The sequence below is a fragment of the Mesocricetus auratus genome, unplaced genomic scaffold (genome assembly GCF_017639785.1).
Source record: "Mesocricetus auratus isolate SY011 unplaced genomic scaffold, BCM_Maur_2.0 Super-Scaffold_100006, whole genome shotgun sequence".
In the NCBI taxonomy this organism is placed as follows: domain Eukaryota; kingdom Metazoa; phylum Chordata; class Mammalia; order Rodentia; family Cricetidae; genus Mesocricetus; species Mesocricetus auratus.
This window is the reverse complement of record NW_024429190.1, coordinates 73281083-73304131: the sequence shown is the minus strand read 5'-3', so window position 1 is coordinate 73304131 and position 23049 is coordinate 73281083. Positions and strand designations below refer to the sequence as shown.

The window sequence follows — 23049 nt, the reverse complement described above, 5'->3', positions numbered from 1 at the left end:
AACATCAAAGTTCTGTTTTAATAATCTATGAGGAACTGTCATTCACAGCACCCTTGCCAGTGACTTTTGAGACCTTCCCTTAGATATGCTGTGACTTCTGATTGCCCCTCATTTATCTTAAGCAGCTTCAGCTCATGTCAGCTTTGTTGACCTGGACTCCACAAGTGTAATTTTAGAGTCTGAAGAGGCAATCTGCACCACTGCACCTGTGTGTTTGAAGTAAGGTAACTTGTAATGGCATGGCAGGGGACTGTGGAGGTCTAGACATTGCTTCTGATACAGTTCAAGGGTTTTCTCTTAAGGATTAGGCTCAGGAATAGTTCAGTTTTGTCTAGTAGAACTTTGTGCAATGACTAAAAAGCTCTGTAACCCATGCTGTCCACTGTGGTAGCTAGTAGTCAAATGTGGCCATTGAGTGGTTGAAATGTGGGTGGTGTCTGTAAGTAAATGAATTTTCAAATTCAGTTAATTATGGTTATATGTCTAAATACTATTTGTTATTACTATTCTAGAATATGTGTCTCCTGTATCTACTACTGCCAATGATAAAACTGTGATCTCTGTGGGTCCTTTGGGAACACTTTATAGACAAAGTAACGCCAGTATAGGTAGAGACACAGAAAATATAGACGATCCTAACAGAGTGGGGTGGGCACAAAGCAGATTGCAGCGAAGTGGCCCTGGACTTTCATGTCTCTTTGTAGTCACTTGGCATTGAGCCTATGGACCAGTTTAGATCTTCAAAAGAAGACAGCTGAGTAGGCATGCAATCTGCTTCTATGACAAGCACCAGGTTTATCGGAGTGCTCTAGCTCACGGGAGAGTCACTATGCTCTATTAAGTGTTTTGATCTCTGATTTAAATGTAATATAGATGAATAATATCAGAAGATCTCAGAGCTAGATGAAGCTTAGGGATAATTTCATGCTACTCTCTTCTGCCAGAGTGTGGAAAGGCACACATGGCCATTACAAAATATACCACTTAAGATTTGATTTAGAGACCTCTGATATTGTAGATCTGCCCACAGACCTCAGTTCAACTCCCAAGAAGTTTTATAATAACATAGTCTGTGGGTTAGGGTTGCTGGTGCTTCCTTCTTCTTCCACGTGGAGCTGAGTAGGAGCTGCATGTTACACTGATGGCTAGCATGAGCTGAGTCCTATGCCAAGGCCTCTGAGTAAAGGGTATGCAGAATGGATTCGGCCCAAGCTGTGCTGCTCATGACAGATCAAATACGGTTATCTGAATGAATCCCATACCTCTCAAGGCTGTAACATGGAAAGGGTTCATATTTCTGTCCATATCAGATTTGGCTTGAGCACTAAGTTTGCCATGCCTCCAAAGATCAGACCAGTTACTGGAATCAAGTGTTCTGTTTCTATAGACATTGTTTACCAAACTCCAAGCACTGACAGAGCAAACTAACAAGCTCATGCTAAATGTCTGGTGGAAACACAGGCAAATTTATCAGAGACATCTGGTAAGTGGCTGGTACGAGCGCCTTGTGCTAAGACGCCTAAACTATCATTTGAAACTATTGTTCCTCTGTGAAAAGGAACGATAAAACAAAGACTTGCCATAGACTTCAGATGTTGACTCCAGTTTTAGGAAGGGCAATTAGTTTTATTTGTCACTCCCACCCCAGGAGCTGGATAGGTGAACGTGGAAACATGTCGGTGAGTCACACACTGAAACGAGATGTGGGGAAGGAGTGAGGAAGGGTATGCTGTTATTACTTGTGCCTCCTCTCTGAAGCGGGATGGAGCAGTAAGTGTGCATCAGAAACCCATGGTTCCTTTACTCAAAGGAAACTTCCTGTGGGAAGAAATAATGTTGATGTATTAGTAGATGTGTGCTAGTCATCAGTCTGAAGCTTCACAAACATGGAGATATGTAATCCAGCCATTCTGTAGATCCTCCCTCCCCACTATATTACACACACACACACACACACACACACACACACACACACACACACACACCAGCAACTGTGTGTATGCTAGTCACCGGTTCTAAATACTGCATAGATGTGGAGAGGTATAATGCTTACATCAGATCATCATATCCCATTTTCCATATGAGAAAACTGGGACCTGAGGGATGACATCACTTATTTAAGGGCGCAAAGCTCTTCATTTCTGAACCAGAATTCAAAGACATAGATGCAGTTCTAACCTCTGATATCCATGATTTTTTTCCTCCCTAACAGGAATTAGAATAGTATTTCTCTTATTTTGGTTGAAAAACCTTGTGGTAAACTGTTAGATAATTATAACTAGATAATTGAAATGCTACCATTAGCAAAACAAACAAATACAACACCACAAGAAAATCCCTCTCTGCTTTTGTTGATTCTCCATGAAAACTTAAACGTTCAGAAAGGGCTTCTCTGAAGTGAATTGGTAGTACCAGGGAGTTGCATGGGGGATGGGGCACAGGGGCCAAGTTAGTGACTTGTATATGGCTGTCTGAGAGCTTTTAATAGACAATTAAAAATGTTCAGAACGAGCTGTAGACTTTACTTATCAAGTCTGGTAGTTAAAAAGTTGGTGCATGTGGTTAAAAATCTGCTAGCTTAACCTCCCTATTCATAAAAGCAAACCCTAAAGCACTCAGTCCAATGAAGGCCTGGGAAAACAGAAATTCAACTGCTTGATTGGAGTGCTAGAAGCTATGGGTGATGCTTGCCAAGTGCCATGTGTTCAGGAAGTTGTCACGGTGTTTGGAAACAAAGGTTATGATGTATAATAGTAATGCTCACACCGACACCCAGATCCAAGCTAGCTGCTGAGGGATGGGGTGAGGAAACACAGTTATCATTTAACTATTAGCTGCTGGTGGTTTTCCATACATTATCTCTTGGACGTGTTGGACCTGCCTAATCAGATCTGTGCCATTTCTCCATTGTACCAAAGGTGAAATTAAAGCTCAGGGTAATTGATCGCGTGACTCAGGCTTGTCGTGTTGATAGATTGTTGAAGCAGCTTGAGTCCATCTGATGTCTAATGTATATGAATGGCTTCCCTTAAGGTTGTATAAGCAGGCTTAGGAAATTTTAGGGGGCCTGGGTGGGTGAGGGATACACTTAGGCTTTAAAGAAAAAGAGAGGTTAAATCGGGGGAGATTTAAAAGTGTCTAGAATTAAGTGCAGCTGTCTTGTCATCCAGAAGCAGTTAAATGAATTAATGTCCTCCTTAGTGTTGGCATTTGTCCCCTCTCACTTCTGGCCTCTGCCTCTTTCCTCTCTCTAGGAATACAGAGTTCTGAGCTCTATACACTCAGCTTTTCTGTCTCTTTCTCTGTCTTTCTGTCTCTCTGCCTCTCTGTCTCTCTCTTGCTTGCTCTCTCTCTCAACTCTCGAATTCTCTGCTTCATTCTTTTCTACCTTTTATCCCTTCCTAATGCAACCCCGACTTCCAGCTATCATCAGCCAGATTTTAGGAAAAGGTTTAATGAAGCTTCAGAAAATACTCAGGAATTAAAGTCTGGCTATTTCTAGTAGTCTTAAGTTCAAGTACTTCCTCTAAATGCTGTGATACCAACCCAAGGACGCTACCCCCTGGACTACATTCTCAGGAGGAAGCTGTGATATTTTCATGCTTCACAGAATATCGATTCTAACCAATAGCTTCAGGTTATAAGCAAGCAGTGGATGGCCCTGCACAATAACAAATTGAAATCAATGCTTATTTACTGAATAGGCAATCAATGATGTTCAATTTTTAAATATAGTTAAGCCACTGTAGTCATTGTAAACCCACATAGTGCTAGTACCTGAGGCTTAGCAAGCTGCCTAGTTCATAATCATCATCTGCAGCTTTTTTAAAAAACATTGCTATTCTTTGAGAATTTCACATAATGTAGTTTGAACATATTCTCTTCAATACCTCCCAGATCCACCTTCCCCTCCCAGGTCCACCTCTCCCTTCTTCCCTCCCAGATCTATCTCCCATTCCCCCCAGAACTACCTCTATATACCCCCTACATCCGTATCCTTCAAAATGTGTGCCATTTTTTACTGTCTTTCAATAACTCAAAGACTCCAGTTTGTCTGTCCATATACTCATGAGTATGGGGCCATCACTGTAGTGTTTCCAGCTTACCAAGAGTCACATTCCTAAAGAAATCAGACTCCTCTGTCCTCCAGAAGCCATCAGCTGTCCTTAATGCCTCAGCTGGGAGTGGGGTTCATGAATCATTCCCACTCCATGCAAGAATATTGGCTGCCTTGGTCTTGTGCAGGCAGGCAACCATATCTTAGGTGAGTTCAAGAGCACAGCAGTCCCATTATGTCCAGAAGACAAGGTTTTGCTGTGATTTTCCTCAGTCTCTGGCTCTTAGAATCTTCCTCCCTTTTGAGATGGCCCCTGAGCGTTGGGGGCATGGTGTATTATAGAGGTTCCATTTGCGAAGGAGCACTCCACTGAAGCTTATTCTCTGAGACTTGAACAGTTGTGAGCTTCTACATTAACCACTATCATTGCGTAAGGTAATTAAACTGATCATGTCTGAGACTTGCACAATTCCATGGGTAGAGCGGCACACAATTAGAAAGCAGTTTGGTTCTATGTACATTTAGTAAAATAACAGTACAGTCACCACTGGGGCTTGTGAGCTCCCCAACCATGGTTTCTTGGCTAGATTTGCAATACTAGGTATGTGTTTCCTCCTGTGGAGTGGACTTTAAATCCAACTGAAAAGCAGTTGGGTAACTCTATAACGTTCATGACACTATTGCACCCACGGGCATATCTTGACACATGGGTCACTATTACAGTACAGGGGATTCACAGCTGGGTAAGACTTAACTTATTTTCCCTCAGTAACCTGCACAGCACCTTCCAGAATCCAAAGTATGTGTCACCACATCTAGATGGTAAGACATCTGAACTTAATCCCAGCAACTTTGACATGGATTTTATTTTGCTTTCTGGCTACTCAGGAATTTGTAGCTCCTTGGTCATATGGGTTTGGAATTGTTTGGGCTAGCTTTGAACCTGTCTTGGAGGCCTGAAGTGAGAGCTTCTAGCTTCCCTTATTGACATCCTCTCAGTGTCCTCTGAAAGAGGGTGTGCCTTACTGATACAGTTTCTCTCTTACTTATAATCATTATATTGCAGACACTGTGTGTTTTCCTTGCTATATACCCACAGAAGACAGCAGTAGATGCAGTTGAAAAGACAGTATCTTGCTTTCTATACTTGTTAGGTCAGAAAGTAGCATTACCCAAATTTCGGTCTCACAAACACCCGAGTCTCTGTAAGCCAACACTGCTCCCTGCCTGACTCCTAAGATTTAAATAGCAATACAGTGCCCAGGCAAGAAGAGCAGAGACAAGGTCAACCTCTCCGGTGTCTAGATTTTATAGAAGTACCTTCTTTGCAAGGTACTTCAGCAAGGTACTGTGACAACAACTCTCATAAAATAATCTATCTTCGAAGTATTTTTTAGTTGTAAATCTTCCAGTGCTATCTTAACTGACAGGTGTCTTTTTTTCTTTAAAGCTATAACTAGCAATAGCTGGAGGATATCTTACATATATATAATTTATATCAAAGTATGAGTGATCAGGGAACTCTATGTCCATTTAAGCATCCCAGGGTTATGTTTTGCTGCACCAGCTCAGGTGTGTGTGTAGCAGCAGTTTTTACAGTTTTTTCAGAAGCTCTGGGAGTAGGAAGGAAAGAAATCTCTGGAGCTCCCAATACCCCACCCCCTCACCATGAGAAGAGGAATGGGGAGATAAGGAAAGACTAGAGATGGTCACTGTTGGAAATGTCTTGAGACTAAGAACTCAGAGAAAACCAGTAATAACTTGTTGCTCGATTAGCAGTGTGAACATCTTGTTTGTGCTACCTCAGAGTGTTCCCATTTGGAGGCCAGTGACGTTTATGTAGGTAGGTCACAAGGCTGCAATGAAGAGATCAGCTGGCTTTGCTCTTTTCTAGTACCTTCTATAGGAAGGTTCTCTACCTAGTCACGTAACTATTCATAGAATGAAGTGCATTGTGGGTTCAGGAGTGAGTCCTGATATTTCCTCCTGGTTTCAGCTGAAGGCTGACCTCAGCCATCTTAGACCTCCTGAGAATCCCCTGCTGTGTGTGCCTCTCTCAGGCCTCCTTACCACAGGGCACTTCTTTGTGGCAGTTGGGGACTCTCTTTATAGTTGGCTTAGATATGGATCTGTCCACACTCTATGGCAATGTGTTACATAAGGATGTAAAGTAGAAGCCATACCAAACTCTTTTCTTTTTTTGAGGTGAGTCTCTCTGATGAAAAATGACCGAGTGGGCATGTAAGGCACACATGTAAAATGTTCAGAGTCATACTTCTATGTTCTTGGCGATATTAATCATCAAAGGCAAATGATGTGAACCACCCAGTGTTTTCCAGTGAATGAATATAGAAACAGAATGCAGTATGTAGAATGCACACCTCTAGGATATTATGCAACCTTAACAAGATGTTACATCTCATGCTACAGTATAAATGAACTATTAAGACATCATATGAAGTGAAATAGACCAGGCTCAAACAGGAAAAATGTTGTATCGTTCCACTTATATGAGATATCCAACGTAGTCAAACACATAGAGGCATAAAGCAGAGTGGAGGTGGCCTGGACAGATGGACAGAGAGATAGATTGTGGGACTGGGGCGGAGCTGGAAGCAGGTGAGTGATGGTTCCAGACAATGGGAATATTCCTAATATTACTGAACAATGTATTCAAAGGTAGTTAAATGGCACATTTTATATAACACATATTTAATCACAGCCTAAAAACATCAGAGTCCTAGGACTGATTGGCAATGTGCTCCCAAATGCCAGGCCATGCTTCAAGTTCCAGATGTGAGGGCTGAGAGGAAGGAGAAGGGGAGAAGGGAATAATGCTGTTCTCATTTTTGAATCCATTTGTTACACTGTGAAAGAGAATATGCTATATCAAATTGCTATAGTAAACATTGATTATTAATCAGCTATTAATTACTCACTGTTAGTTGATTGCTTGAAAACACATGCATTTATTAGATACATTTTTGTTGTTTTATCTATCTTTCCATTCCTTCCAGTGTTGCAGGACTATAGAGAGAATGATGGCATCCCCTTCTTACAACTACAGTACTTCAGTAGATGAGTTTTACATTTTTTTATTCATTTGATGTATGTATACACACATATATGCAATCCACTGAGCCATGCCATTGTCCCACAGCTATAATTATTAATCTTAAGTATATTCTGTAGTCTTCTGGGTGATTTTTTTAAAGGTATCTGGTTCCAGTCCTGGGAGAGGCTGCTTAAATTGGTTTGAGGTGAGAGCCCAGGCTTATCATATACATTTATAAACACTGCTCATTGCTGGCACTTAGAACCCTTGTGTTATAAGGGTGTGTGCCCCTCTCTACACTAAGACTTCCAAAATAATCAGTTGACTGATCGAAGATCGGTGCTAATTAGATACTTAGAACTGTTTACCATTTATACCGAATTACCATGCCATACCATCAAGTGCGTGCATATCATCAAGTGTGTCAGGCTAACCACCTTGTACATTTGGGTTATTTTCAGCATTTCGTTATTAATCTCTGTTCCTTAAAGCTCATGGGGAAGCAACCATCTGCTGAAACCCGAGAAACAGACTAAGAAGTGTCTGCTGTAAGCAGGAAGTAACAGCAACATGATTAAATTAGAACCATGCTTGATTACATGGACAGCAGGTATGAGAATAGACAGGAGAAAGCCATGCCTGTTCTCTGATTACCACAGAATGACAGCATCCCTGTCCACGCTGTTTTGTCAGTTTATAAATCCATGAACTTACTAGGTGTCTTTCTGCTATTTTTTCTATCAAAATTTAGGGTGTGGGGATAGGAAACAAAGAGATACGTATGTATTCTGTTTATCAGTTCTGTCTATCTATCAGGTGACTGATATTACTTACACACACTCTTACCCCCATGTCCATAATGTTTAAACAAAGAGAAGGACTTTGAATGCTTTCCAGATTTCTCAATTTCATTAAATTCCTCCTACGTGCCACGTATGGTTTGAGAGGCTAAGTAATGGGTTGGGGAAGGAAGCATAACCTTGGTCTTGATGCTCTTGGTCTCTGTAGGGAAATTAAAATGATTTCTGTCATGGATGATGAATGCTTTTCTGTAAGAAATGGGTGTAAGGAAATAAGGAATTTTTTTTACCTAGTTAGGTATTTTGTTTATTTTTTAAAAAACTGTCTCACTATGTTGCCCTGGCTGGCCTGGGACTTACTATACAGAACAGGGTGACCTTGAACTGGGTAATTCTGTTTCTACTTCCAGAGTGCTGGAATGAAAGGTGTGTCCCACCACGCCCAGTCTTAGGAAATCTCAAGTTGGGTATTGAGGGAGACATGGACTGTTGGGAGACAAAGTGGAGTGGCACATTTGGGTTCAGTAGGTAGTTCAGTGGGTGTGGAGACCCTGAAATGTGAGGAGACTTGACAGGCAGCGGGGTTAAACCATGAGAAGTTTTACCAACGTATGGAACATACAAAAAGTATAGTTTTCAGGTTCTCAGTTTGTAAATTGGTGGTGAGTGACTGACTCATCATGGTAATAGCTCACTCTGGAGCAGTATATTTTATGTCCCAGGTATTGTCCTAAGTACATTATGCTGTTAACTAATTTAGTTCTCATAGAAATCTTATGACCTGTGGACTGTGTTATTGTTGTTTTACAGCTTGGCAAATCTGAGAAGTTAGGTGACATGTCCAGGGTTACATAGGTAGCAAATGGGAGACCTGAGAATTAAACTCTGACATCCCAGGTCAAGGTCATGTGTTCACAGCAAGAGTGTCCTATATGTTCTTATCCTACTATATAATTAATCTTTGAAATAAAATGCCATATAACATATGATGCGGGCATAGAAGAGATATTTGTTAGAAAGCCTTGGTAGTAAGAGAAGGCAAAGATTGGCCAAACCTTGGGTGAAGAAGCTTACCAGATAGCATGGTGACAGGGGACTATGACCAAGCATGAGACCAGGTGTCGCTCTCCAGGACCCAGAAGTTGGACTGAGAGCCCAGCAGTGAAGAATGTAGGTGAACTTTGACAAATGGAATTTCCTGAGCCAGCTTGGAAGATGGGAATTTATTGCTTTGAAGAATGTTGATTATACAGATTGGTACTATAAAAGGACTATGAGAGGTTGTGTTGTTGCCTCAGAAGGGGATGAATTTGAGATCCTGCCCACGAGAGGAACTTTGAATGGAGCAGAGTTGTCTTGGAAAAGCCTTTGTTGCTCTGTGGTTTCCAGGACCTCTGTTTTCCATTGGTCTCCAGAAAAGCATGCTCTAATTACTCGTATTGCCAACTGCTGATGTGGCCATGCATGTAGGATTTGCTGTCATGCTATCAGAGTTAGTATTCAGTGGATGCCTATGGGGCAGGTGTGGGTGCCATGCCCTAATCACAGCTGAGATACCCACAATTCAGAAGGCCAAGTAACTGGCCCAGGGTTGTGAAGCTAGGACTTCGCAGAGCTGAGATTTGAAGCTAGAATTTTCTAGTTCCTGGGCCATATACCTTTTAAAACAAATTGGGATCAGTTGTGGTTCCGGAGAGACTGGTCAATGGTTTAAGGTCTTTCCAGGCAAGCATGGGGCCCCAAGTTGAGATCCCTAGTACCCACATGATAAGCCAGGTGTGGTAATGTGCACCCCTAGTCCCAATACTGGGAGGTGGAGACTGGAAGACCCCCCAGGATCTTCCCTGCCAGGCAGTTTCGCTAACTGGGGGGCTCTAGGTTTAGTGAGAGACTTTGCCTCAGAACAAAATAGTGTGGCAAATGGTGAAAGAAGACATTCAAAGTTTATCCCTGGCCTCCACATGTGTGTGCATACTCACCATATACACAGACTGGTTTCTCACTGAAGCACACAAATACTAAAGTGAATACATCCATATAATCATCAACCATGGCTTCAGAATAGAACATTACCTCGAAGCTCCCTTTGCATCTCCCAATTTTTATCCATTATCCACTTCAAAGTTATTCTCTGTACTACTATTACCACAAATTGATTTTCACATATTTAATAACTTAATTTAATGAAGCTATAGATCACAACTGTACAGGTTCTCACTTTTTTCTATATATAGCAAAACTCATTTATGTTATATGTAGTGGTGACATAAGAATTATCATTGTTAAGTGATGTTTATTGCAGTGCCCTATATAACTGACCACCTCTATACTGCATGTTTGGGTTTTTCTGGTTTTAATTAATATGCTACGTCTTTTGGTGCATGTATGTGTGACATCTGATAGATATGAACTGAGAAATGAATAGCATGGAAGTACAATATTTCTAAATTGAAATTTAGCATAGACTGCTGATTTTCCAAAGTGGCTGAACAAACTGATATTCCCCCAGCAATGTAAGTGTATTGCCCTTCTTCAAGTTCTCCAAAGTATTTGGTAACATTAGCAGTTTTCATCTTACCCATGCTGGTGAATATGTCATAATGTTCCATTGTGGCTTTAGTGTGCTGCTCATTCTCAATTGAAACCGGTGAGCATTTTCTTAAACACTTTCCACTAGTGTCTGTTTCTGCCCACCATAGCACTGAATCACAACTACTGTCTTTGTCTTGTGTGTCCACACATCTAGGTTGGTTTCTGAACTTCGAATTCTATACTAAAGTTCTTTTTGTCCATCCTCACAGCACTAACATATTATTCGTTATCTTGACTTCAGTAATTCTTAATATAATGTTCATTTTTCTTGAATTTTCTGATACTATTGTTTGGTCTTTTTATATGAATTTTAGAATCAGCTTCTCGGTTTTCAAACATAAAACTTTTTTGTTTGTTTGTTTTTTGAGACAGGGTTTCTCTGTGTAGCTTTGTAGATCAGGCTGGCCTGGAAGTCACAGAGATCTGACTGCCTCTGCCTCTGCCTCTGAGTGCTGGGATTAAGGCGTGTGCCACCACTGGTCAGCTAACATAAAACATTTTGATTAGAATTTTATCAATTAGAGTATACTTGACATCATTAGAAAATAAACACACTTGCTCTAATGCCTGGTGGCTTGAATTTGACCCCTGAAACCCACATAAAGGTAGGAGAGAACCAATTCTATAGAACTGTCCTCTGACCTCCACATGAGTGATACGGGGACATATGTGTGCATTTACACCATAGACATCATGCACACATATACACTAGATAAAATAACATTTAAAATTCAATTTCTAAATCAATTACCACAGTATGTTCCTGTTATTATATTTTCTCTCCCTCCTCCCTCCCTCACTTGTTTCTCTTTATTTGAAAGAGCAGCATCTTCTCTGGAGTTTATTGGAAAAAGCAAGAAATTATAACAGACTTTGTGTTTACGAACATTATGAAATCTTTGATAACATGCATCAAAATCAGCATGCAAGACAAATATTAAGAGTGCTTCTCCAGGCCATGGGAAATATTGCTTCCCCCCACTTCTAGGACCCACCAGGCAGTCCTCAATTCCAATGGTAAATTCTAATTTTTTAAAAAAGTTTTTAAATCAGGTCTTTATTTACTTTCTTAACTTTCAAGCCCAAAACCCTCTCAGAGGGAGTAGAATAAAACCATTAGATATCATTTTCCTTTATCGTGTACATATCTTACATTGCATAATGTAATAAATGCTGTATGTTTTGTGTATATGTATATATATACATGCACACAAATACACACACACATATATATAATTTGTAGTTTTATAATTTCAATTTCAGTCTCACTGATAGTTACTTTTTATGTTTTTCCTTTATTAAAAATAGATTTTTTTCTCATATAATAGATACTAATTATGATTTCTCCTCCTTCTACTCCCTCTATAGCCTGGGTTGTTTGGAGGTCCCTATAGGACCCCTTTGGCCAAAAAATTATATGTAACCTATTTCTAGTACTGGAAGCTTCATTTTGTGGTAAGAAATATCCAGTTGGGCTCTGTCCCCCTCATTATTTGGTGATTTCATTTAGACTGATTTCATATATGTGTACATTTAGGAAACTGCTACTATATTAGATTTATATACTACTCCTCAAATGGCCCTTAAATTTAGTTGTCTCTTTCCATAATCCCTTCTCTCTTCCCCCCTCCACTGAATTCTTCCATTCCAGTCCTCCTGGCCCCCATCCTCCATAGTTATCGAATCCCTTTCCCTTCCCTAGGGATATCTACTTGTCTAACGTACTTATTTACACCTACCCTTTGTCGCTCTATGTATTATAGCTTGTTTATTATTGCTTTAACAGCTAATATCCACATGTAAGCAAATACATGCCATTTTTGTCTTTCTAGGTCTGGGATACCTCACTCGGGATTTTTTTTCTAGTTCCATCCATTTGTTGGCAAATTTCATGATGCCATTTTTGTTTTTAATTGCTGAATAATACTCCATTGTGTAAATGTACATTTTTTATCCATGTTGCTCTGCTGAGGGACATCTAGGTTGTTTCCAATTTCTGGCTATAATGAATCGAACAGCAATGAACATGGTTGAGCAAAGCCTTTGTGGCAGGATGAAGTGTCCTTTGGGTATATGCCCAGGAGTAGTATGGTTGCATCTTAAGGTAGACCGTTTTCCATCTAGTGGCTGTACCTGTTTTTCCACAAGAGATGCAGGAGTGCTCCCCTAGGTCCTCTTCCTTGCTACCATGAGCTGTCATTGTGTTATTAGTCTTAGAGGTTATGAGTGGTATAAGATGAAACCTCAAATCAGTTTTGATTTGCATTTACCTGATGACTAAGGATGCAGATCATTTCTTTATGTGTTTCTCAGCCTTTGAGTTTCCTCCTTTGAGGTTTCTCTTTTTATATTCATATCCATATTTTAATAGGGTTATTTGGATTTTTATAACCATTTTTGAGTTCTTCATATATTTTGGATATTAACTCTCTATTGGATGTGTAGCTGGTAAAAATCTTTTCTCACTCTTCAGGCTGCTGCTTTGTCTGCATGACGGTGTCCTTTGCTGTTCAGAAGCTTCTCAGTTTCATGAGGGCCCATTTCTTTTGTTAATGTAAGGACATGAGGACCCATTTCTTCATGGTTGATCTTAGAGCTTGTGCTAACCATGTTCTGTTCAGAAAGTCTTGTCTTGTGTCAGTGGTTCAAGACTCTTCCCCACTTCTTTGTCTATCAGGTTCAGTGTATCTGGACTTATATTGAGGCTTTGATCTATTTGGAACTGAGTTTTATGCAAGGGGATCTATTTGGATTCTTCTACATGCAGCCATCCATTTTGACCAGCACCATTTGCTGAAGATTCTCTCTTTTTTCCATTGTGCACTTCTGATGTGTGTGTGTGTGTGTGTGTGTATGAAAACAAGCGTCCACAGGTGTGTGGATTTATGTCTAGGTCTTCAATTAGATTCCATTGATAAATGCATCTGTTTTTTTGACAATATCATGATGGGTTTTTTTTGTTATTTCTCTGTAGTACAACTTGAGGTCAGGAATGAGGACATCGCCAGAAGCTCCTTTATTATTCAGGATTATTTTAGCTATTGTGTGGTTTTGTGTCTCTATATGAAGCTGAAAATTGTCCTTTCAAGATATGTGTAGTGTGTGTTTTAGAATTTTGATAGGGATTGCAGTGAATCTGTAGATTGCTTTTGGTAGGATGGCCATTTTTACTATATTGATCTTACTGATTCATGAGGACTGGAGATATTTCCATCTTTTGATATCTTCAGTTTCTTTATTTGTTATGTATGGGTAACATTTTGATAATTATGTGCAAGGGAATTTCTATTCTGGTCCAGTCTCTTTGGTGCCTGTATACTTCTTGTACATTGATAGTCATCTCCTTCTTTAAGTTGAGAAAGTTTTCTTCTGTGATTTTGTTAAAAAATATTTTCTAGGCCTTTGACCTGGGTTTCTTCTCCATCCTCTTTTCCTATTATATATAGATTTGGTCTTCCCATAGCGTTCCATATTTCCTGAATGTTTTGTGTTAGGATGTTTTTTTAGATTTAACATTTTCTTAGACTGAGGTATCCGTTTTTTTTGAAGCTCAGAGGTTTTTCCATAGTTTGGTATGTGATCAGTTTTCAGGAAGGTTGGTGTACACTTAAAAGAGTGTGTATTTTGAACTTACTGAGTGAAGAATTTTAAGTATCACTTGAATCTAGAGCTTAAGTAAGCTTTGGGGATCAGTAGTTTAGACATGGCTTGTAACTACTGTGGCTACTTGCTTTGTTATGTAGAGAGATGTGTTAAAATATCTTAATGTTATCACGGAAGTTTTGTCAACTTCTGTTCTGAATTTTGGTGTCATTTTATAGACTTTGATAGAGTCTTCCTAGTGCATGCCTCGTTAGCATGTTGACTGTTTCCTGATCATCAGGAATCAGCACCAGTTCTCTTTAACTAGTACTGACACATCACCCACTTTTCTATTTCTTATCCCACTGTCTTTAAGCATTTGTTTTATGCATGGCATGCCTGATGTTTTTGCTTTGGTATCAGTTTGACAATCTTGGCTTCTCAATGGAATTTTTGCTACACTGGTACATAATGTCAATATACAGGAGTTGCTTTAAACCTAATATATTAACTAACTTGCTATCTCATTTTGTCATTGTCTTGCACTAATTAAGCATATATTTTATTGTATTATTTTAGTATTTTATTTAAACACTCTTGCTTAATCTTGTAGGAAGTGCTCTAAATTATATTACACCTCATTAACTTATGAATGTTTCACATTAGACTTTTACCAATTTCTGGACCTCTTTTTATGTTAACTCCATTTGTTCCCCGTCTCCTTCATGTCTTGCCTGTTTCACATATTTATTTATTTATTATGTATTTTAAGCTCCACAAGGTACCACTCTTTTAAAAAGATACCCTTACTTTAGTCACCCACACATTTGCTTCCTCTGTGGCTCTTTTTTTTCTTCTAATATTTGCTGGTTCTCATCTGGGACCACATCCTTTGTGTTTGGAGCTACCAGCTATTATGAGTCTGTTGCCAATGGAAAAATATTTTGAAAATGTGTTCATTTAGCTTTTGTAGGCTGTTTTCAGGGTAAAGATATTGAAGTGGGCTCTGTGGAGCACTTTGGAGATTTCCTATTGTGCTCTGGCTTCCATTATTTCTGCTGAAGAGTAAATTAGTCATGTTCTTGGTCATTTGAAGGTTATGTGTCTCATGTCTTGCTGCTTTATTCATTCTTCTGTTTGCATTTTGTTTTCAGCATTTTAACTTTGGTGCTCTTAGATATAATTTCATTTTTAAAATTTTAGTTATTATTATTGGTATTGTGTGTATATGTATATGTGTGTGATGTTGGTGTGTGAGAGAGATGTGTGTGTGTGTGTGTCCTGTGATCCCTCAGTGTGTATGTGTGAGATGTGATTGTGTGTGTGTCTGTGATGTCTGTGAATGTGGGTGTAGCATGGGTATAAAGGTCAGAAGACAACTTTCAGGGCTCAGGGCTCAGTTTCCACCTTGGGTTTCTGGAATTAGACTCAGTAATTTTATATACTGAACCATCCATCTAATACCCTAGACACAATGTTAATTGTATTTGGTCTGTAGTTTATAGTGCATCTTTTCTGTGGCTTGATGTCTTTTAATTGATTTAATGACAGTATTAAATATGATTGTTGTAGTTGAGTATGCTGGCTGGTTTTATGTTGCTTAGACACATGCTAAAGTCATTGGGAAGAGGGAACCTCAATTGAGAAAATGCTCCCACCGGATTAGTTGTAGGTAAGCTTGTGGTGTGTTTTCTTGATTAGTGACTGGGTACTGGAGGTCCTATCTCACTGCGAACAGTGTCAGCACTGGGTGGGTAGTCCTGGGTTGTATGAGAAAGCAGGTGGAGCAGAAAAGCCTATAAGCAGCATTCTTCCATATTCAGTGCAACAGTTTCTGCCTTCAGGTTCCTGCCTTGAGTTCCTGCCCTGACTTCCTTGTATAGCGGGCTACAAGCTAAAGATAAAATAAGTCCTTCCCTTTCCAAGTTGAGTTTGGTCATGGTGTTTTATGACACCAATAGAAACTCTAAAGAATATATTGAGTTTTCATGTCTATGACAAAACTACCTGGGGTAAAAAGTTTTTCCATCTCTTGGTAAACAGGAAGCATAGAGCATAGTTCAGAAAGACTCTTCCTGTAGATTCACTGTTACATTAACATGTCTCTACTATTCTCAACAGCTGAGTCTATCTTCTGTCATCTATTTGTCTATTTGTATGTCTGTCTACTAATTACCTATCATCTTTTGTTGTTGCTTTGTGGGACCAGAGAAAGTTGTGCTGATATTTAGCTGGTCTATCATATTTGTACATTGAAGTGAAAAGTTCATATTCATGAGTGTATGTGATGTTTGTATTTGTGTGCACATATACAAGTAGAGGTCAAAAGTTAGTATTAGGTATCTTCCTTAGTTACTCTCCACTTTTATTATTTTATTTATTTAGAGATGGGTTCTATTCTGAACCTGGGGCTTATCAAATTATCTAGGTTGGCTGACCATTGAGCTACAGGGATCTACTATCTCCCCCAACTCCAGCACTGTGGTTAAGAACTCATGCTACCCCAGCTGGTTTTTACCTGGTTGGTAGGATCTGAACTCAAGTCTGTATGCTTTGCATGGTAAACCATTTACCAACTGAGCTACCTCTCCATTATGTTTATATTCTTGATGGCTGTTATATGTGTCCTGTAGAAGTGTGTGAAAAAGATATTGTCCAGTGCAATTGGCATGAATCCAAGTATCCTGAGAGTAGAAAGGAAGCTTTGTGTGAACCCTGCGGGGTTTTGTTTGTTTGTTTTTTGGTTGATGAATATGATGTGAGTAGCTTGAGGTGAGAAGAAAGTAAGCTATGCTGGAGGAGAAAACATATTCCTCTCTTTAAGGTAAAGTTGACAATAGTAGAAGATTATAATAGTGGCCCATTTCATTAAAGGATTTGTTCAAGAAAAGACCTATGTTGTAAAAAACAATGAATAGTACATTTTAGAATATTGATTTCCCCTATAGACAAAGGGCATTTCATAGCACTTCTATAGATGTAAACAGAAATAAATATACAGACATATAAATAAAAAAATTGAAATACTGGTTTAAACACATTTGCTTACCACTAGGCTTTCATGAACGTTTAAGGTTTGGTTTGTGAGCTTCCAAATTTTCCTGAACTTGGTGAGCTTTTACACGTGTTGTTTGAAGAATATATCTTTGGAAACTTGGGTATGTGGGCACTGAGGGAACAACAGTGGGATTACTACATGAGCATTGAAAGTTCACTGATGCTTGTGCCCTTTGGATATTGTTCATATCTAGTACTTGAGCTGAAAAGGATGCCTAGAAAAAGTGTGCTGCAGCATATATCAGCTGAGAGAATTTGTATTTTAGTGGACAAAGAAGAGTTCAGACCAGAGTGAAACAGTCAGTCATTTTTCTTTTCTAGAAAGATTGGTTTCATAATGTAGTACATGATGAGCTGCAAGGAAAGGTCCCAAGAAGCTGAAATCTCAGAAGAGAAGCTGGTAACTTTGTCCATAGCTGTAATTTGTTCTCAGACTCTGGTGACATCATTGCCAATTGAAAATAAAAAGGACAACAGTGGTTCTTTTGACAGGAATCAACATATCTAGATGCCCATCAATAGATGAATGGATAATGAGAATTATGTTAAAATATATAATGATTATATCTATTAGATTATTCTTCAGCCTTAAAGAAAGATGAAATCACAAATTTACAGGAAATGGAAGAACATGATATATAATATTAGGCAAGTTCACCCTATCACCCAAAGAAAAATAACTTGCATATTCTCCCTCATTCATGGATCAGCCTATAATGTATGCTTGTATAAATGTAAACAAACTATGTGTGGCTACAATGAGGCACTTAAAAGAGAAGAACTAGAAAGGGTTGTACTAGGTGACGAGGAAGAAGGGGATGCCTATAAAGGACACATGACCTAAGGAAGAGGTTATAGAGCTAATTGTTTTTCTAGTTTCAATTCTAACATGGTTTTCATGGTGAATAAATGCATAAAAATGTAATTTATACTGAAGGAGTGGAACTGTAAGTGAAGATCCTGGTCCTCAGCAAGGACCTTCTAACTGTAGATAAGATCTAACTGTAGCTTCAGGATACTTTTATTTGTGACAAATACAAGCTATGATGGTTGAGATGAAAGAGCAGGTTGTTGTCAGGATGGCTTCTGGGTTTGGATGACTCTGAGGATGGGGGAGATGCTCTAAAAGTGGGGATTCCTCCATAGGAGTTCATCTGCTTTCTTACAATGGACTAATGATTTGATGGAGTCATGAGAGAAGTTACTAATTTCAGAAAGACTTAGCTTGTGTTTGGAAACCATTTGTATAGGAGGGGTTTACTTGTTTCCAAATAGGAAGACAAAACAAAACTGAACTACTGGTAAAGGGCATTTGAATGAATGATGCAGAAAAAAGCTGTTAAAAAAACCACACTGACAGTAAATGGATTATGTAAAAATTTTGGCAGCTCATGGAGCATCTTTTCCTCTAGCTCAAACTTCACATCCTCTTAGACCAAGTAAGCTAATTAAATCATTTGAAACAAAATTGAGTAACTATTTTGAGCAGCTGCTTTTCCAACAGAAGGCAGAGGATTCTAAGACTGTCAATAAGTAAGACTTGCATTTGAGCAGTGAATAGGGGTGTGGCACTGGAAGCATAGTTTCTGTCCAGACTAGACATGCCTAGGAAAAAAAATTCAAGCAAGCCCAGACTTTCACCCCACCCCACGTCAATCAAACCTAAGGCGGTTGCCTTTGCCCTTGGAAGAGGTAGTGGGATGGAAGTGTCATGGATGGCGGATTCACAGGCTCGGACTTGAAGACTCCGAGGAGTAAATTTCTTTCTATCTCTCATTCTACTCCTTCATAAAACACGGGAATAGTAACTATTGTGTAGGATATAGGATTAAATAAGATGTGGAAGTACACTCCCACTGGCACTGTACATGTATGTGTGCATCAAAAAGGGATGTGTAAGTGCACCCATGAAGGGATATCGCCTTTAATCTCAGAAATGCAATGTCTTCCCATTTTCCAGATCTGCTTCCATGTGACAACTGCATGGCATGGGAATTTTCCACTGAGAGATGGGATTATGCATGATGATTAAATTGATATCATAATAACTACCAGAAAAATATTCGAGATATTTTGTAAGGGTTTGACACATAATATATGGTAATTCTATAGGTGCAGTTTTTGATGAGACCAGGGAACACATATGTCTCTGCAAAAAATAAAGTAAAATATGAGCATGTAGATCATAATGTCAAAACCCAGAAAGAAGCGAATCATTCATGCTTTTCATTAGTTGTAATGACCATTTATTTTCTGTTATTCCATAAAGTGAGAAAAAGCTCATCACAGATGCCCTCAATAAGAACCAGTTTCTGAAGAGGTTGGACCCACAGCAGATCAAAGACATGGTGGAATGCATGTATGGGAGAAACTATCCACAGGGAAGTTACATCATTAAGCAAGGAGAACCAGGCAACCATATCTTTGTGCTGGCAGGTGAGTTTCACACATTTTTTGAGTTCTCTTATGAAATGATTTTGCCTATTTTGGCTTTTTTAAAAATTTAATTAATATATTTATTTTACATGCTGACAGCAGTTTCCACTCCCTCCTCGACTCCCATTCTCTCTGCTGCTGCCCTCTCACCTCCCACCCCTCAATCCACTCCTCCCCGTTTTTGTTCAGAAAGGGGCAGGCCTCCCATGGGTATTAACAAAGCATGGCATATCAAGTTGAGGAAGGACTACGCACCTCCCCTTGTATTAAGGCTGGGCAAGTCTTTCTGGGTCTGGGTTATCTCACTCAGGATGATCTTTTTTATGTTTTCATTCATTTGCTTTCAAATTTTCTGATGTCATTATGTTTGACAGCTGAGCAATATTTCATTGTGTAACTGTAGCATATTTTCTTTATCCATTCTTCAGTTGAGGGGCATCTGGGTTGCTTCCAGGTTCTGGATATTACAAATAAAGCTGCTATGAACATAGTTGAGCAAATGTCCTTGTGGTATGATTGAGCATCCTTTAGCTATATGCTCAAGAGTGATATCACAGGGTCTTGAGATAGACTGATTTTCAATTTTCTGAGAAATTACCATATTGATTTTCAAAGTGGCTGTACAAGTTTTCAGTCCCACCAGCAGTGGAGGAGTGTTCCCTTTGCTCCACATCCTCTCCAGTATAAGCTGTCATTGGTGTTTTTAATCTTAGCCATTCTGAAAGGTGTAAGATGGAATCTCAGGGTACATTTGATTTGCATTTCCCTGATGGCTAAGAATGGTGAACATTTATTTATGTGTTTCTTTCCCATTTGAGATTCTTCAGTTGAGCATTCTCTTTTTAGGTCTGCACCCCATTTTTTAATTGGATATTTTGGGGGTTTTGCTATCTAATTTCTTGAGTTCTTTATATATCTTGGAGATCAGCCCTCTGTCAGATGTAGGGTTGGTGAAGGTCTTTTCTCATTCTATAGGCTGCTGCATTGTCCTATTGACAGTATCCTTTGCCTTACAGAAGCTTTTCAGTTTCAGGAGGTCCCATTTATTAATTAATCTTAGTGTCTGTCCTAGTGGTGCTCTACTCAGGAAGTGGTCTCCTGTGCCAATGTGTTGAAGGCTATTCCCTACTTTCTCTTCCAACAGGTTCAGTATAACTGTATTTATGTTGAGGTCTTTTATCCATTTGGACTTGAGTTTTGTTCAGGGTGACAGATATGGATCTGTTTGCATTCTTCTTTTTTCCCATTTTTTAAAAAAAATTTAAATTAGAAACAAACCTGCTTCATATGTCAATCTCAGCTCCTTCTCCCTCCCCTTCTTTCCCCCACACCCTCCCACCCCATCTCCCCTCTGCTCTCCAGGGAGGGTGAGGCCCTCCATGGGGGATCCCCAAAGTCTGTCATATCATCCAGGGCAGGGCCTCGGCCTTCCCCCATGTATCCAGGCTGAGAGAGCATCCCTCCACATAGAATGGGCTTCCAAAGTCCATTTGTACACCAGGGATAAATACTGACCTACTACCAGAAGCCCCAAAGATTGCTGAGGCCTCCTCATTGACATCCACTTTCAGGGGGTCTGGATCAATTCCATGCTGGCCTCCCTGCCATCAGTCTGGGGTCCATGAGCTCCACCTTGTTCAGGTCAATTGTTTCTGTGGGCTTCACCAGCTCTGTCTTGATCCCTATGCTCATCACTCCTCCCTATCTGCAACTGGGTTCCAGGAGTTCAGTTCACTGTTTAGCTGTGGGTGTCTGTCTCTGCTACCAACAGTTACTGGATGAAGGCTCTAGGATGGCATATAAGGTAGTCATCAATCTCATTATAGAGAAAGGGCATTTAAAGTAGCCTCTCCACTATTGCTTAGATTACAGGTTGATGACATCATTGTAGCTCTCTGGAAATTTCCCTAGTTCCAGATCTCTCTTCATACCTATAATGGCTCCCTCAATTATGGTATCTTTCATCCTGTTCTCTGTATTCTTGCCCATACTCAAACTTCCTGCTCCCCCATTTCCTTCTTTCCCCTCCTCTTCTATCCCTCTCTTTCTCCCAGCTCCCTCTCCCCACCACCCATGCTCTCAATCCACTCAGAAGATCCTGTCCCCTACTCCTTCTCCAGGGTACCATGCATGTCTCTCTTAGGGTCCTCACTGTTTCCTAGCCCCTCTTGTGGTGTGGATTGTAGGCTGTCAATCCCCGGCGCCTTGTCTAAAATCCATATATGAGTGAGTATATACCAATTTTTTCTTTTTGTGACTAGGCTACCTCACTCAGGATGGTTTCTTCTAGTGTCATCCATTTGCCTGCAAATTTCAAGATTTCACTGTTTTGTTTTGTTTTCCACTGAGTAGTACTCTATTGTGTAAATGTACCACATTTTCTCTTTCCACTCTTCAGCTGAGGGGCGTCTAGGTTGTTTTCAGGTTCTGGATATTACAAATAATGCTGCTATGAACATAGTTGAACAGATGTCCTTGTTGTATGAATGTGCATCTTTTGGGTATATGCCTAAAAATGGAATTGCTGATCTTGTAGTATTTGCATTCTTCTATATGTTGACATCCAGTTATACCAGTACCATTTGTTGAAATATATGATTTTGGCTTCTTTGTGAAAAATCAAGTGTCCATAGATAGGTGTGTGTATTTATGTCAGGGTATATCATTCAATTTCATTGATCAATATATTTGTTTTTATGTCAATGCCATGTTGTTTTTATTACTATAACTCTTTAGTAGAGCTTGAGATCAGGGATGGTGATACCTCCAGCAGTTCTTTTATTGTACAGGATTATTTTAGCTAGCCTGGGTTTTTTGTTTGTTTGTTTCCTTGTTTGTTTTTCGATATGAAGTTAGGTATTGTTCTTTCAATGTCTGTAAATAATTGTGTTGGGATTTTGATGGGGATTGCATTCAATTGGTAGATTGCTTTTGGTATAATGGCAGTTTTTACTATTTTATATTAACCCAACTGATCCATTAGCATGTGAGATCTTTCCATCTTCTGATATATTCTAAAATTTCTTTCTTCACAGACTTCATATTCTTGTCATACAGGTCTCTTACTTGGTTGGTTAGAGTTACCTCAAGATATCTTATATTGATTGTGGCTATTATAAAGGATGTTGTTTCCCTGATTTCTTTCTTAGTTTCCCTGAATTTGGGGGGTAGGTGGGATTTATCTTGTAGCCAGCCACTTTGCTAAAGGTGTTTATCAGCTGTAGGAGTTGTATTGTAAAATTTTTCAGGTTACTTATGTATACTATCATATCATCTGCAAATAGTAACACTTTGGATTTTTTTCCAATTTGTATCCCCTTGATCTCCTTTTGTTGTTTTATTGCTCTAGCTAGAACTTTGAGTACTTTATTGAATAGATATGGAGAAAGTGGACAGCCTGGTTTTTCTTGTTTTTAGTGGAATCTCTTTGAGTTTCTCTCCACTTAATTTGATGTTGGCTTGCTGTATAT

At 39.4% G+C, this 23049-nt stretch overlaps 1 protein-coding gene across 1 annotated transcript in view; it reads left to right on the top strand.

Moving 5' to 3' along the window:
- Positions 1-23049, top strand: part of Prkg2 (protein kinase cGMP-dependent 2) — a 109921-nt gene that overhangs the window by 13611 nt on the left and 73261 nt on the right. The window contains exon 3 of the mRNA XM_040747466.1: positions 19413-19579. Within this exon, the coding sequence (XP_040603400.1) occupies positions 19413-19579 (167 nt within the window). The remainder of the gene's footprint in view (positions 1-19412; positions 19580-23049) is intronic.